This window comes from Pseudophryne corroboree, chromosome 11 (genome assembly GCF_028390025.1).
Source record: "Pseudophryne corroboree isolate aPseCor3 chromosome 11, aPseCor3.hap2, whole genome shotgun sequence".
Lineage (NCBI taxonomy): Eukaryota > Metazoa > Chordata > Amphibia > Anura > Myobatrachidae > Pseudophryne > Pseudophryne corroboree.
In genome coordinates, this window is record NC_086454.1 from 84779673 (window position 1) to 84793492 (window position 13820).

Genomic DNA, 13820 nt, shown 5'->3' on the forward strand with positions numbered 1-13820 from the left:
GTACTAGCCCCGGGACCCGCCAGTCCGTGTATCGGCAAGAGGAAACCAGGTGCGAAAACCCGAGTGTAAGAATAGGGCGTCCACTGGCCGCGGGAACCGTCGCAGCCAGGGTATGAGCGCCCGAAGTCTAATTGGGGTGGTGGCTGTGGCCAGCGTTTGGGGCTGCGGGAGCGCGGCTCTGCGGGCCGGAATTACCCCTGTGCCATGTACTGGGGCAGTCCTTGATCCCGAGGCCTCCGCCACAGCTGATCAGGAGTGACGAATGCGACACCGCCGCCCCAAACCGCATTAGGCAGGATTGAAAGCGAAGCATTAACCATGCCCCGCGCGCAATGAACCCCCTCAAGAGCCGGCAGAATGAGAGGCAGGTCGTGGAACCCGTCGTTCCTGCTGTACCGACTGAACCCTGCGGCAGCTCCGAGCACAATACCACATACTTTTAACCGAAGGTATAGATCTGCCGCCCATGCTGTTCGCGCCGGAAATCCTCGTAGTAACGCCGCCAAGGATGGTACAGCACACGTATATGGAATTGATGGCGCATGATGTTCATGCGTTCGTCCGGGCGCGTCTCTGAGTAACACGCCGCAAAGATCGACATGATCTAACTCAAGTCGGGGAGGAGCGCAAAGCGTCCTCGCTGCCCCGGCCCTTTGCTTAGTTGAAAGCAAGGCTATACGAGCATCGCTAGTAAGGGCAAAATATACAGATAGGCCCTTACGGATCCAGTCTCGGACCCGGGGCCGGAGACCACTGTGCATTTCCGTGTTGGCGCAGCAACGGAGTCCGACTCCGCCAACACGTGTGAGGCGGAAGAGGTGGAATGCCGTTGCTGCCGCCGTTTTTTGACGCTTGGCCCTGTCCCAACCATCGTCTTAGGAGGACACCCTCTGAGGACGTGGAGGCAAGAGAAGAGTCCGTGCCCCGACGCCTGCGCCTATCGCGCCTGCCGTTAACCTTACGCGCTGCTAGAGGAGCGGGACTGAGTACTAGCTCCCCCCCCCCCCCACTATGGGGGGAAAGTGCGCTCCCCTTGGACCAGTCAGGGTCCGATGAAGACTCACCAGTACGAGGGGGAACTCCATCCTTCCCAGCAGCCGCCGTAGTGGATGCGCCGACTGACTACATTCCTGGGCCAACGTCCGCGGCTGGGGAGCAAAAGAGAGACAATGTTCCCCTGTTCCCCTATCGAACCAGCAGCCGCCGGGAGTGGGGCAGGCGGGGCGACCGTCGAGCCAGAGGACCGAAGCGGGATAAGAGATTGTGCAATGCTATCCTCCAAAGAAGCGGTGGCCAAACACGGTCCCCCGGGTATGGAGGATAACAAGGGAGCCACCGCCGACACGACAGAGGCACAAATGGCTCTAAGATCGGACCCGGACGCGAGTCGCGCGCCCCACGGGAGGTTCGCAAACCTCCCGTCGGGAGCAATGACTCCGATGATCCCTCACTGTCAGGTACAATGGCACGTCCGCTCCGCTGCGGTAACCCCTGACCGAAACGCCTGAGCCGCGACCTCCTCCCATCCCGAGCAGTAGCCCCAGGAGGAGCAACCGGAGAATCGCCAGAACTAGAAAGAGGCCGCTCCACGTCGGACTGAGGGCTATCCATTGCAGCGACGGAAGCCGACAACCGGACGCGGGGCGGGACAGAACGCACGCCTCCCACCGTCCCACGTATGAGACCATTAGGGGCCACACGATCACGGCTGGCGGCAGTACGAAGCGGCCTGCGAGCAGACCCGGAAGGGGCTGGCACCACGGGTCCAGCCACGGCAGGAGAGGCCAGGTAGCCCGTCCCACCGCGGGCGGGCGCGGCACGCCCCTGGGCGACAGATTGTTACAATGGCCGTCGCCAGCAGCAGGCCATCCGAAGCCGCAGAGCGTGTGCTGCCCTGCCCGCCACAGGAGGGAGCCTGCCGGCGAGCGTGTCACCCGTGGCGCAGTAACAGGCCTCATATGGGCCCCTGTAGTCCCCGTGCCGGTAGTGGCACACGCGCGCTGGCCAGACCCCTGGCATCTGGCAGCCGCACGGTCCCCCCTCCCTCCTGCTGAAACCATATATATGCGTATAATATGGGCTTACCACCCCCCCGGGCGGCCGATGCGCAGGGCGGGAGACTGTTCCCGGCCCCCACGTGGCCAGCCCCGTCCAGCAGCAGCCTCCAGCGGATCCAGGGACGGCAGGACACCGTCCCTGGCAGGCCGCATCAGACAGCCGCGGACCCCCGTCGCTCCGTCTAGCACCGCAGCCAGCGGCGGTGACGGAGACGGAGAGTGAGGCCTCAGGGAGCGCGGGCGGGCGCCGTGCACGGCCGCGCGCAGCCAGAGCTCCAGAACAGACGGCCGGACACAGCCGTGCGGGGAGCCCTGCCTTGGGTATGAGAATTCATGAGGAGAAAAGCAGGGGGGGTAGGGGAGCCTGCCCGGGACATGCTTAAAATGCAAGGACAGGAATAAGGTAGGAGAATGTGAGATAAAGGGAAAGCAGAGAGAGGATAAAAGGAATAACATAGGGAGAAAAAGGAATAAAGGCCCTCATTCCGAGTTGTTCGCTCTGTATTTTTCATCGCATCGCAGTGAAAATCCGCTTAGTACGCATGCGCAATGTTCGCACTGCGACTGCGCCAAGTAACTTTACTATGAAGAAAGTATTTTTACTCACGGCTTTTTCTTCGCTCCGGCGATCGTAATGTGATTGACAGGAAATGGGTGTTACTGGGCGGAAACACGGCGTTTCAGGGGCGTGTGGCTGAAAACGCTACCGTTTCCGGAAAAAACGCAGGAGTGGCCGGAGAAACGGTGGGAGTGCCTGGGCGAACGCTGGGTGTGTTTGTGACGTCAACCAGGAACGACAAGCACTGAAATGATCGCACAGGCAGAGTAAGTCTGGAGCTACTCTGAAACTGCTAAGTAGTTAGTAATCGCATTATTGCGAATACATCGGTCGCAATTTTAAGAAGCTAAGATTCACTCCCAGTAGGCGGCGGCTTAGCGTGTGTAACTCTGCTAAATTCGCCTTGCGACCGATCAACTCGGAATGAGGGCCAAAGTGACTGGAAAAAGGAAAGACTTTTAGTAATTAAATGATAACAAAAGGGGTACTTATCAGTTTCACGAGAAGAGCTGTAAAGAGGGAGGAAGTACCCTGTCAGCAGCCTATATGTATGACAGGCCAGCCCCTATACATGATCCAGCCAATCAGCCCCTCGGACCCTCTCTCCACGTTCCTCCCACCACAAAACATTAACCACTTCCAAGCCAAGGTGATGCGCCGAGCGGCGCTGCGGAAGCCCCGACGGTGCGTTTATGCTGCTGTGGTCACAGTATGTTCCCTACGCAGTCTTTATTGTCAGTAGAAGGTTACATTAACTATTTTAATAAATAAGATACTTATATGTAATAATAACATCAGTAGGTATTTTAAATAAACATTACAAGCTATAACAAACAAATATAACAACATAGCAGGCAGGAGCTGGAGGATGCAAACAACGGATTGGACGGCTGCCTGTTGTCCATCACTGTACTAGGCTACTGTTAGCTACAATCTATGGGTTGCTGTGGGTAACACTTCTACTCTATTTTTTAAGAAGCTTAGGTAAATCTCTACCACAGGTCTTATCTGGTTGTTATTTATGTTGCTTTGGGATACAACACATTTTCTTCATTTCAGAGAATGTCGTAACACAATGCAATAAGTGAACAACTAATGCCTCTTGATATAAAGAGATGGCTTAAAAGCAAAGAAGAAAGCCATTAGAAAAAAAGTATTTAGTAAACGTTACTGGAGCACATCTACAAATTAACATATTAATGTTACATTAAGGGGGGAATTCAATCAGCCACGGTAATTTACCGTGGCTAATTGATTCCCCAGGGGCTATCAAATTAATCCTGAAAGCCGGTACTCATCTGGGATTTTTGTCCACCTGCCTGAGGCAGGCATAAAAAAAAATCTCCAATATCAGCCCCATTTTCGTGGCTGCGATCGAGAAAACACATAGGTCTTATCACAGATCCTATGTGTTTTCATTTGAAAATTAAACATTTTTCAAAACTGGGGTTAATTGAATTGTGCAGGAAAAAAAATCAACCATAAATCCTGTTTTTCGTGGGTCAAAATTTTTCGTGGCTGATCAATTCCCCCCCCCCAAGGTTTAAAACCCCTTACGACAATATGCATTTGTGCAAAGCAAAAATAAAAACACGATTTTAGAACACATGTACTAAGCAGTAATAAAATTGGAGAAGTGAGCCAGTGGAGGAGTTGCCCAATCAGCACTGACGTAACGTTTATAATTTGCATACTATAAACATATACAGAGCAGCTGATTGGTTGCCATGGGCAGCTTTTACACTGGCTCACTTCTCCGCTTTTATCACTGCTTAGTACATCATGTCCCCCACAATCCCTTTTTTAAAGTAAACATATTACTGTATTAGTTATAGATTCATGAATTTGTGTGATAAGACACAGACTATACTTGATATACAGTATCTTGTGGCAATGTACTGCGTGCATACATCTGTGCTGCTGCCCATATTTTATTTACCTTTTACTTTTTTCAACCTTTCGCTCTCAAGTTATAATTAAACCCCGTATCACTTGTCGCTGTGTCAACATTAGCAGAATAGCTGCCCAAATAAAACACTCAATAAAGGGGCAGCACAGCTGTAGAGAAACGTCAACAAGCCCCTGGACTGGATGTGCTGCAGCCCCTGGATCCTTACAATATAGGCACATTTGTTCATGTTCACCATAAACATTATAGAATTATACAGAACAATGGGGGTCATTCCGAGTTGATCGTAGCTGTGCTAAATTTAGCACAGCTACGATCGTTAACTCAGATATGCGGGGGGACGCCTAGCACAGGACTAGTCCGCCCCGCATGTCAGTGCCGGTTCCCCTGCACAAATACAAAAGCATCGTACAGAGGCGATGCCTTTGTATTTAAGGAGTAACTCCCGGCCAGCGCAGCTCTTGCGGCTGGCCAGGAGTTGCTCATCGCTCCCGCTGGCCACAGCGGCTGCGTGAGACGTCACACAGCCGCCGCGGCTCCCGCCCCCCCAACGGTCCAGCCACGCCTGCGCTGGCCGGACCGCTCCCCCAAAACGGTGGCTTAACGCCGCCAGTCAGCCCCCTCCCACCTAGCGACCGCCTCTGTCTCAGAGGCGATCGCTAGGTAACGAAAGCTGCCATGCGCCGGCGCATGCGCAGTTCCGACCCGATCGCTGCGCTGCAACAAACTGCAGCGAGCGATCGGGTCGGAATGACCCCCAATGGGCCTAATTCTGCTCGTGGACAAAACCATGTGCACTGCAGGTGGGGCAGATATAACGTGCAGAGAGAGGTCGCTTTGGGTGAGGGGTGTTCTAACTCTTAATTGCAGTGTTAAAATAAAGCAGCCAGTATTTATCCTGCACAGAAACAAAATAACCCACCCAAATCTAACTCTCTCTGCACGTTATATCTGCCCCACCTGCACATGGTTTAGCCCATTAGAGGAAAATGTTGTTTTGCAATCAACCTTGAATTAGGCACAAGGGGGGTCATTCCGAGTTGTTTGCTCGTTATTTTTTTGTCGCAACGGAGCGAATAGTCGCTAATGCGCATGCGCAATGTCCACAGTGCGACTGCGCCAAGTAAATTTGCTATGCAGTTAGGTTTTTTACTCACGGCATTACGAGGTTTTTTCTTCGTTCTGGTGATCGTAACCCCCAATGCTTAGTCGGGCCCTGTATATATTCCCACATGCCCCCAATGATTTTTTAAGCTTATCTAGTTTGGTAGCTGGGGTGTGATCAGGGCTACACAAGCTATTATTTTCAATTGTTCTAAAATAAATGATGTCATGTTTAATAGATGTAAGTACTCAAAACAAACCTGCAGAATGTAAATAACGCTCATATTTTGGCAGATAAAGCGGCAGCAGCTTCAATCCTCCTTTACATAATACACAATGGAAACCTTTCAGATTACAGCAGCGACCGCATTCAGCCACTGCCTGGGGGCTAGTATAATAATTAATGTAAGAGCAACACATTTTCCTAAACAATTTTCCAGTGCGGAGTGAAACCTACAGTTCTAGGCGAAGGGTTAATGTGGAACAGCCTGTTCTGCACATCTGGTCTTCACCATAGGATCAGCGTTGTTGGTTATGCTGGGCTGTGTGCGCACATGGGCTTGCTTTCACTAGTGAGAGGTGATGGAAAGCCTGCACATGGGGGGTAATTCCAAGTTGATCGCAGCAGGATTTTTGATAGCAATTGGGCAAAACCATGTGCACTGCAGGGGAGGCAGATATAACATGTGTAGAGAGAGTTAGATTTGGGTGGGTTATTTTGTTTCTGTGCAGGGTAAATACTGGCTGCTTTATTTTTACACTGCAAATTAGATTGCAGATTGAACACACCCCACCCAAATCTAACTCTCTCTGCACATGTTACATCTGCCTCCCCTGCAGTGCACATGGTTTTGCCCAATTGCTAACAAAAATCCTGCTGCGATCAACTTGGAATTACCCCCATGGATCAGTATAGACAGTGAGGCTCGCTGCACGTGTAACCTGTTCTGCAGATCCTCACAGCCGCCTGTCTCTCCTCTCATCTCTGCTACTCCTACAGCGGAACACCAGGGGCTTTGTGCATACGTTTTACACACACTGTATTAACCTGTCACTATCACTCAACATCTGTCCATATATACTTTTCAGTACTTTACAATTTATATCCAGTGAGTAGCACATTACTCTTCTATCCTCCACCCATTGACCGGGATGTAATGCTAGCCGAATTCACTTTTTTTTTTTTTTTAAAGGGCAATCATGTACAAAGCTAAACCATGCCTTGTATATGGTTGCCCTTTTTAAAAAAAAGTCAGAGTTCAGCTGGGATCCCGTATAGTGGACGAACTCGGACTTCATCACGTCCCGCCCATTATATTTATATGGGCAAATAGATGACTGGGAAACACCTAGACATAGCATAGGGTTTGCTACTGAAACTGAATACAAATTGTTTCCGGGTTGGGTACGGGTGACCGGCGGTTGGGAGACTGCCGGTCACCATACCGATGCCAGGATCCCGGCTGTTAGATGGCCGGCGGGGAGGGCGAGCGCAATGAGGCCCCTTGTAGGCTCGCTGCGCTCAACACTCAGTGGGCTCGGTGGCTCGCTACGCTTGCCACAGGTTCTATTCACACTCTACGCGTGACTTGGACACCCATGAGTGGAAATAGTTCCTGTTGGTCGGCATGCCGACTGGCGGGCTATTCAGCATTTGGGATCCCGGCGTCAGTATTGTGACCGTCACATAACCGTATCCCATCTACAGTATAGCACAGTACAGTATAGCACAGAAGATTGTAACAAACTGTGGGTGACAATATACAGAATAAGTGAAATTGTATTGTGCATTTGATTCGTACTGTAAATAAGGAGCGGATAAAAAGTAATCGTACAAAACAATGCAATTCACTTTACGGAAAACGTTACAGCAGAGAGCCCCATATGCTCTGCACACTGTATGTAACACGCAAGAGGATGGTACGGTGAATATGCCCAGTGGTCATGTCGTGTCATGTGGGTACAGTGCATTACATCCATATTATTATATGGAGTACTACTGTACGAGCCCCTGAGAGGAAATCCTAATGAATACCTGAGGGTATATATACGAAGAGGCAGCTCTTACCGGCCACATTTCTCTGCACTTTGTTCTCAAAATGTGAAGCGACACTAAAATATAGCCTGGCATGGTCTGAAAATATACTGCTTTAAATTGTTTGGTCACACCCGCCACGAAGCTGCGGTCTGCTAAACATTCCTGGAACAACATCAGTGCAAGCAACCAAAAGTGCACAGTGGTCAGTACACAGGTGATGTGCAATGTTAGCAGTGTCCTCAAGCTCTGCCCAGGAAGACCTGTTACCAGTTTCCACCTATCTATTCACACACAAGCGGCTGGAGTGCCAGTTTAACACTGCAGAAAATACGAGGACAGGACCATAGCCCAGTGGGGCTACTGGTGGATCCAGCAAATCTCCTGCTGTACATAACTGTATCCCCCCAACAGCAAAGTGTTCTGGGAAACGTACTGTGAATGCTGCCACTGCCAGGTAGGCTAGTATCTCATGAAAACGTTAAACTATAAGACAGTGACGCTTCTGGGGATTCCGGACACAGTAGGAACAGTCACCTTGTACATATTACAGTTTGGAACTATAAGATATGGCAGGGGTCATACCTGACTACTTCCATTCCCATGCCTGTCATTGTAGCCGTGATCTAATACAGGCAGTATGCAAGACAACACAACTGACCAACTTGGTAGTATCCAAACTGATGCAACCATTCCGAACAGAGTTCCCATTTTGCTTTGCCACCTTGCAGGATGGTCATTCCGCCACGTATCTGTAAATTCTGCAATCTGCTGAACTTATTTCCTAGAGGTAAAGCTGGGATGACCACAGCTGTGACCAGTTGTAAAGCTTGAATTCTGTGCTTAAAATCTAAGCAGCAATCCTATGCCCACCCGAGAGGGTGGTCCTCCTGCTTCCACTCATGGACTTCAATCTATAAACTCAGCCTAGCTCATCCAACTTCCAGATCTTACCTGCTGGAGCATTTCCTCGGTAGCATCAAGTTTCAGCTGGTGTTCCTCTACACAGGACTCCAGGTCTCGGATCTTGTCTCCTTGGGCCTCCACCTGATCAGTGAGGACGCTCACCTAGAAGGACAACCACATGTATGTTACAGATGTAAGATCTGAGCTTTCCTAACAGTGCAAAAGCAGAACACAGAGCATTTCCCTTTCTACATACTGCTTACACAAAATCACCACAATAAGACGCTCCTACCTCTAAACTGCACTTTAAGTTTTCAGATATTTGGTGAGCATCAGGAACGCGATGCATACGGCTTCCTGCAACGGCAATCAGTTTCACAACCCTGTTTTCTTGGAGTAGTTAAGCAATCCTGTGTGAGAGAATGGCTGATGCTCTTTCAACACTCTGCTTCATGTGGATAAAACAGTACAGCGTTTCTTCTGGGAGCAGAGCAATTGTTTTAGTGCTGACAAGCGGAGCAAAGAGCCTTATTACCTATCCTTACAGCGGTGGTGGTAAAATATGTGATGTGTTCAGGGCATGTTTAAGCACTTTCCTAGCCTTGCAAGTTACCACACGAGCAGGGGGGGGAAAACTGCAAAAAACTAGTCATGTAAAAATATTTATCAACAGAAATGAAACTGTCAGTGAAATATATTGCGGCTTTAAAACAAGTCAGCACAACCAAGCCAAGAGGCTGCTAACACGTTTCACATTTTATATTGGGCGAACTCCCTCCCTCCAAGTAAATATGGTTCACACTTATTACGCAGTCAGGCGTCCAGCATGTTACAGTTGGCAGCCTCATACTATTATTATTATGTTCATGTAGAAGTGCTGTTGTGACAGATTTTGGGAATATCCCCGTATGTTTATAGAGAAGTTGCTTTTTATTGCTCTGAAGCAGTCTTTGGCACAGTGGCAATTGCTTATTGCCCGAGGCATGTATTTGTACGTAGTTGTGTATAGTTCTCTAAAGGGGTATATTTACTATGGTTCTAGTTTATAGAAGTGGAGATGTTGCCCTTAGTAACCAACCAGATTCTAGATCTTAGCTACTATCTTCTAGAAGGTGCTAGATAAATGCTAAGTTAAATCTGATTGGTTGCTATGGGTAAATCTCCACTTATATAAGAGCACATTTTAGTAAATATACCGCTTACTGTCTATCCCATGCTCGGTCAGTCATGGGCTGGGTGACTGTGGTCAGACTTCTGCTCCAGCATCCAAGATTAGGAAAAACATAACGAGATGTTTACTGCATTACCAGACCAGAGGAACCCATAGTGGCACAGCTTCTACACACAGTGGCCAATATACCCCCCACGCGGTCCCCTTGTCGCATACACCCCCACATCCTCCCCTTGTCGCATACACCCCCACCCTCTCCCCTTGTCATATACACCCCCACACCCTCACCTTGTCGCATACACCCCCACCCTCTCCCCTTGTCATATACACCCCCACACCCTCCCCTTGTCGCATACACCCCCACCCTCTCCCCTTGTCGTATACACCCCACCCTCTCCCCTTGTCGCATACACCCCCACCCTCTCCCCTTGTCACATACACCCCCACCCTCTCCCCTTGTCGCATACACCCCCACCCTCTCCCCTTGTCATATACACCCCCACCTTGTCGCATACACCCCCACCCTCTCCCCTTGTTGCATACACCCCCATGCGCTCCCCTTGTCGTATACACCCCCATGCGCTCCCCTTGTCGCATACACCCCCCACACTCTCCCCTTGTCGCATACACCCCCACCCTCTTCCCTGTCGCATACACCCCCACCCTCTCCCCTTGTCATGTACACCCCCAACTTGTCGCATACACCCCCACCCTCTCCCCTTGTCGCATACACCCTCACCCTCTCCCCTTGTCATGTACCCCCCCAACTTGTCGCATACACCCCCACCCTCTCCCTTGTCGCATACACACCCACCCTCTCCCCTTGTCGTATACACCCCCATGCGCTCCCCTTGTCGCATACACCCCCCACACTCTCCCCTTGTCGCATATACCCACACCCTCTCCCCTGTCGCATATACCCCCACCCTCTCCCCTTGTTGCATACACCCCCACCCTCCCCCCTTGTCGCATACACTCCCACACCCTCCCCTTGTCGCATACACCCCCACACTCTCCCCTTGTCGCATACACCCCCACACTCTCCCCTTGTCGCATATACCCACACCCTCTCCCCTGTCGCATATACCCCCACCCTCTCCCCTTGTCGCATACACCCCCACCCTCTCCCCTTGTCGCATACACTCCCATGCTCTCCTCTTGTTGTATACACCCCCACACTCTCCCCTTGTCGCATACACCCCCACACCCTCCCCTTGTCGCATACACCCCACACTCTCCCCTTGTCGTATACACCCCCACACTCTCCCCTTGTCGCATACACCCCCACCCTCTCCCCTTGTCGCATATACCCCCACCTTTTCCCCTTGTCGCATACACCCCCCACACTCTCCCCTTGTCGCATACACCCCCACACTCTCCCCTTGTCGCATACACCCCCACACTCTCCCCTTGTCGCATACACCCCCACACTCTCCCCTTGTCGCATACACCCCCACCCTCTCCCTTGTCGCATACACCCCCACCCTCTCCCCTTGTCGTATACACCCCCACACTCTCCCCTTGTCGCATATACCCACACCCTCTCCTCTGTCGCATTTACCCCCACACTCTCCCCTTGTCGCATACACCCCCACCTTCTCCCCTTGTCGCATACACTCCCACACCCTCCCCTTGTCGCATACACCCCCACACTCTCCCCTTGTCGCATACACCCTCACACTCTCCCCTTGTCGCATACACCCTCACACTCTCCCCTTGTCGCATATACCCACACCCTCTCCCCTGTCGCATATACCCCCACCCTCTCCCCTTGTCGCATACACCCCCACCCTCTCCCCTTGTCGCATACACTCCCATGCGCTCCTCTTGTTGTATACACCCCCACACTCTCCCCTTGTCGCATACACCCCCACACCCTCCCCTTGTCGCATACACCCCACACTCTCCCCTTGTCGCATACACCCCCACACTCTCCCCTTGTCGCATACACCCCCACCCTCTCCCCTTGTCGCATATACCCCCACCTTCTCCCCTTGTCGCATACACCCCCCACACTCTCCCCTTGTCGCATACACCCCCACACTTTCCCCTTGTCGCATACACCCCCACACTCTCCCCTTGTCGCATACACCCCCACACTCTCCTTTTGTCGCATATACCCCCACCTTCTCCCCTTGTCGCATACACCCCCCACACTCTCCCCTTGTCGCATACACCCCCACACTCTCCCCTTGTCGCATACACCCCCACACTCTCCCCTTGTCGCATACACCCCCACACTCTCCCCTTGTCGCATATACCCCCACCTTCTCCCCTTGTCGCATACACCCCCCACACTCTCCCCTTGTCGCATACACCCTCACACTCTCCCCTTGTCGGATACACCCCCACCTTCTCCCCTTGTCGCATACACCCCCCACACTCTCCCCTTGTCGCATACACCCCCACACTCTCCCCTTGTCGCATATACCCCCACCTTCTCCCCTTGTCGCATACACCCCCCACACTCTCCCCTTTTCGCATACACCCCCACACTCTCCCCTTGTCGCATACACCCCCACACTCTCCCCTTGTCGCATACACCCCCACACTCTCCCCTTGTCGCATATACCCCCACCTTCTCCCCTTGTCGCATACACCCCCACACTCTCCCCTTGTCGCATACACCCCCACACTCTCCCCTTGTCGCATACACCCTCACACTCTCCCCTTGTCGGATACACCCCCACCTTCTCCCCTTGTCGCATACACCCCCCACACTCTCCCCATGTCGCATACACCCTCACACTCTCCCTTGTGGCATACACCCCCATACTCTCTCCTTGTCGCATACACCCCACACTCTCCCTTGTCGCATACACACCCACACTTTCCCCTTGTCACATACACCCCCACACTCTCCCCTTGTCGCATACACCCCCACACTCTCCCCTTGTCGCATATACCCACACCCTCTCCCCTGTCGCATATACCCCCACCCTCTCCCCTTGTCGCATACACCCCCACCCTCTCCCCTTGTCGCATACACCCCCACCCTCTCCCCTTGTCGCATACACTCCCATGCGCTCCTCTTGTTGTATACACCCCCACACTCTCCCCTTGTCGCATACACCCCCACACCCTCCCCTTGTCGCATACACCCCACACTCTCCCCTTGTCGCATACACCCCCACACTCTCCCCTTGTCACATACACCCCCACCCTCTCCCCTTGTCGCATACACCCCCACCCTTTCCCCTTGTCGCATACACTCCCATGCGCTCCTCTTGTTGTATACACCCCCACACTCTCCCCTTGTCGCATACATCCCCACACCCTCCCCTTGTCGCATACACCCCACACTCTCCCCTTGTCGCATACACCCCCACACTCTCCCCTTGTCGCATACACCCCCACACTCTCCCCTTGTCGCATATACCCCCACCTTCTCCCCTTGTCGCATACACCCCCCACACTCTCCCCTTGTCGCATACACCCCCACACTCTTCCCTTGTCGCATACACCCCCACACTCTCCCCTTGTCGCATACACCCCCACACCCTCCCCTTGTCGCATACACCCCACACTCTCCCCTTGTCGCATACACCCCCACACTCTCCCCTTGTCGCATACACCCCCACACTCTCCCCTTGTCGCATATACCCCCACCTTCTCCCCTTGTCGCATACACCCCAACCCTCTCCCCTTGTCGCATACACCCCCACACTCTCCCCTTGTCGCATACACCCCCACACTCTCCCCTTGTCGCATACACCCCCCACACTCTCCCCTTGTCGCATACACCCCCACACTCTCCCCTTGTCGCATACACCCCCACACTCTCCCCGTGTCGCATACACCCCCACACTCTCCCCTTGTCGCATATACCCCCACCTTCTCCCCTTGTCGCATACACCCCCCACACTCTCCCCTTGTCGCATACACCCTCACACTCTCCCCTTGTCGGATACACCCCCACCTTCTCCCCTTGTCGCATACACCCCCCACACTCTCCCCATGTCGCATACACCCTCACACTGGCCCTCATTCCGAGTTGATCGGTCGCAAGGCGAATTTAGCAGAGTTACACACGCTAAGCCGCCGCCTACTGGGAGTGAATCTTAGCTTCTTAAAATTGC

At 52.5% G+C, this 13820-nt stretch overlaps 1 protein-coding gene across 12 annotated transcripts in view; it reads right to left on the bottom strand.

The window, feature by feature from the left end:
* PPFIBP2 (PPFIA binding protein 2) overlaps nt 1-13820 on the bottom strand; it is a 302451-nt gene that overhangs the window by 151718 nt on the left and 136913 nt on the right. For 10 of the 12 annotated variants that reach the window (XM_063944500.1, XM_063944499.1, XM_063944498.1 and 7 more), the window contains one exon: nt 8619-8732. In XM_063944500.1, the coding sequence (XP_063800570.1) occupies nt 8619-8732 (114 nt within the window). Of the gene's footprint in view, nt 1-8249; nt 8395-8618; nt 8733-8862; nt 8928-13820 lie in introns of those variants that run through there. The other 2 variants (XM_063944504.1, XM_063944506.1) reach the window with 2 other exon arrangements.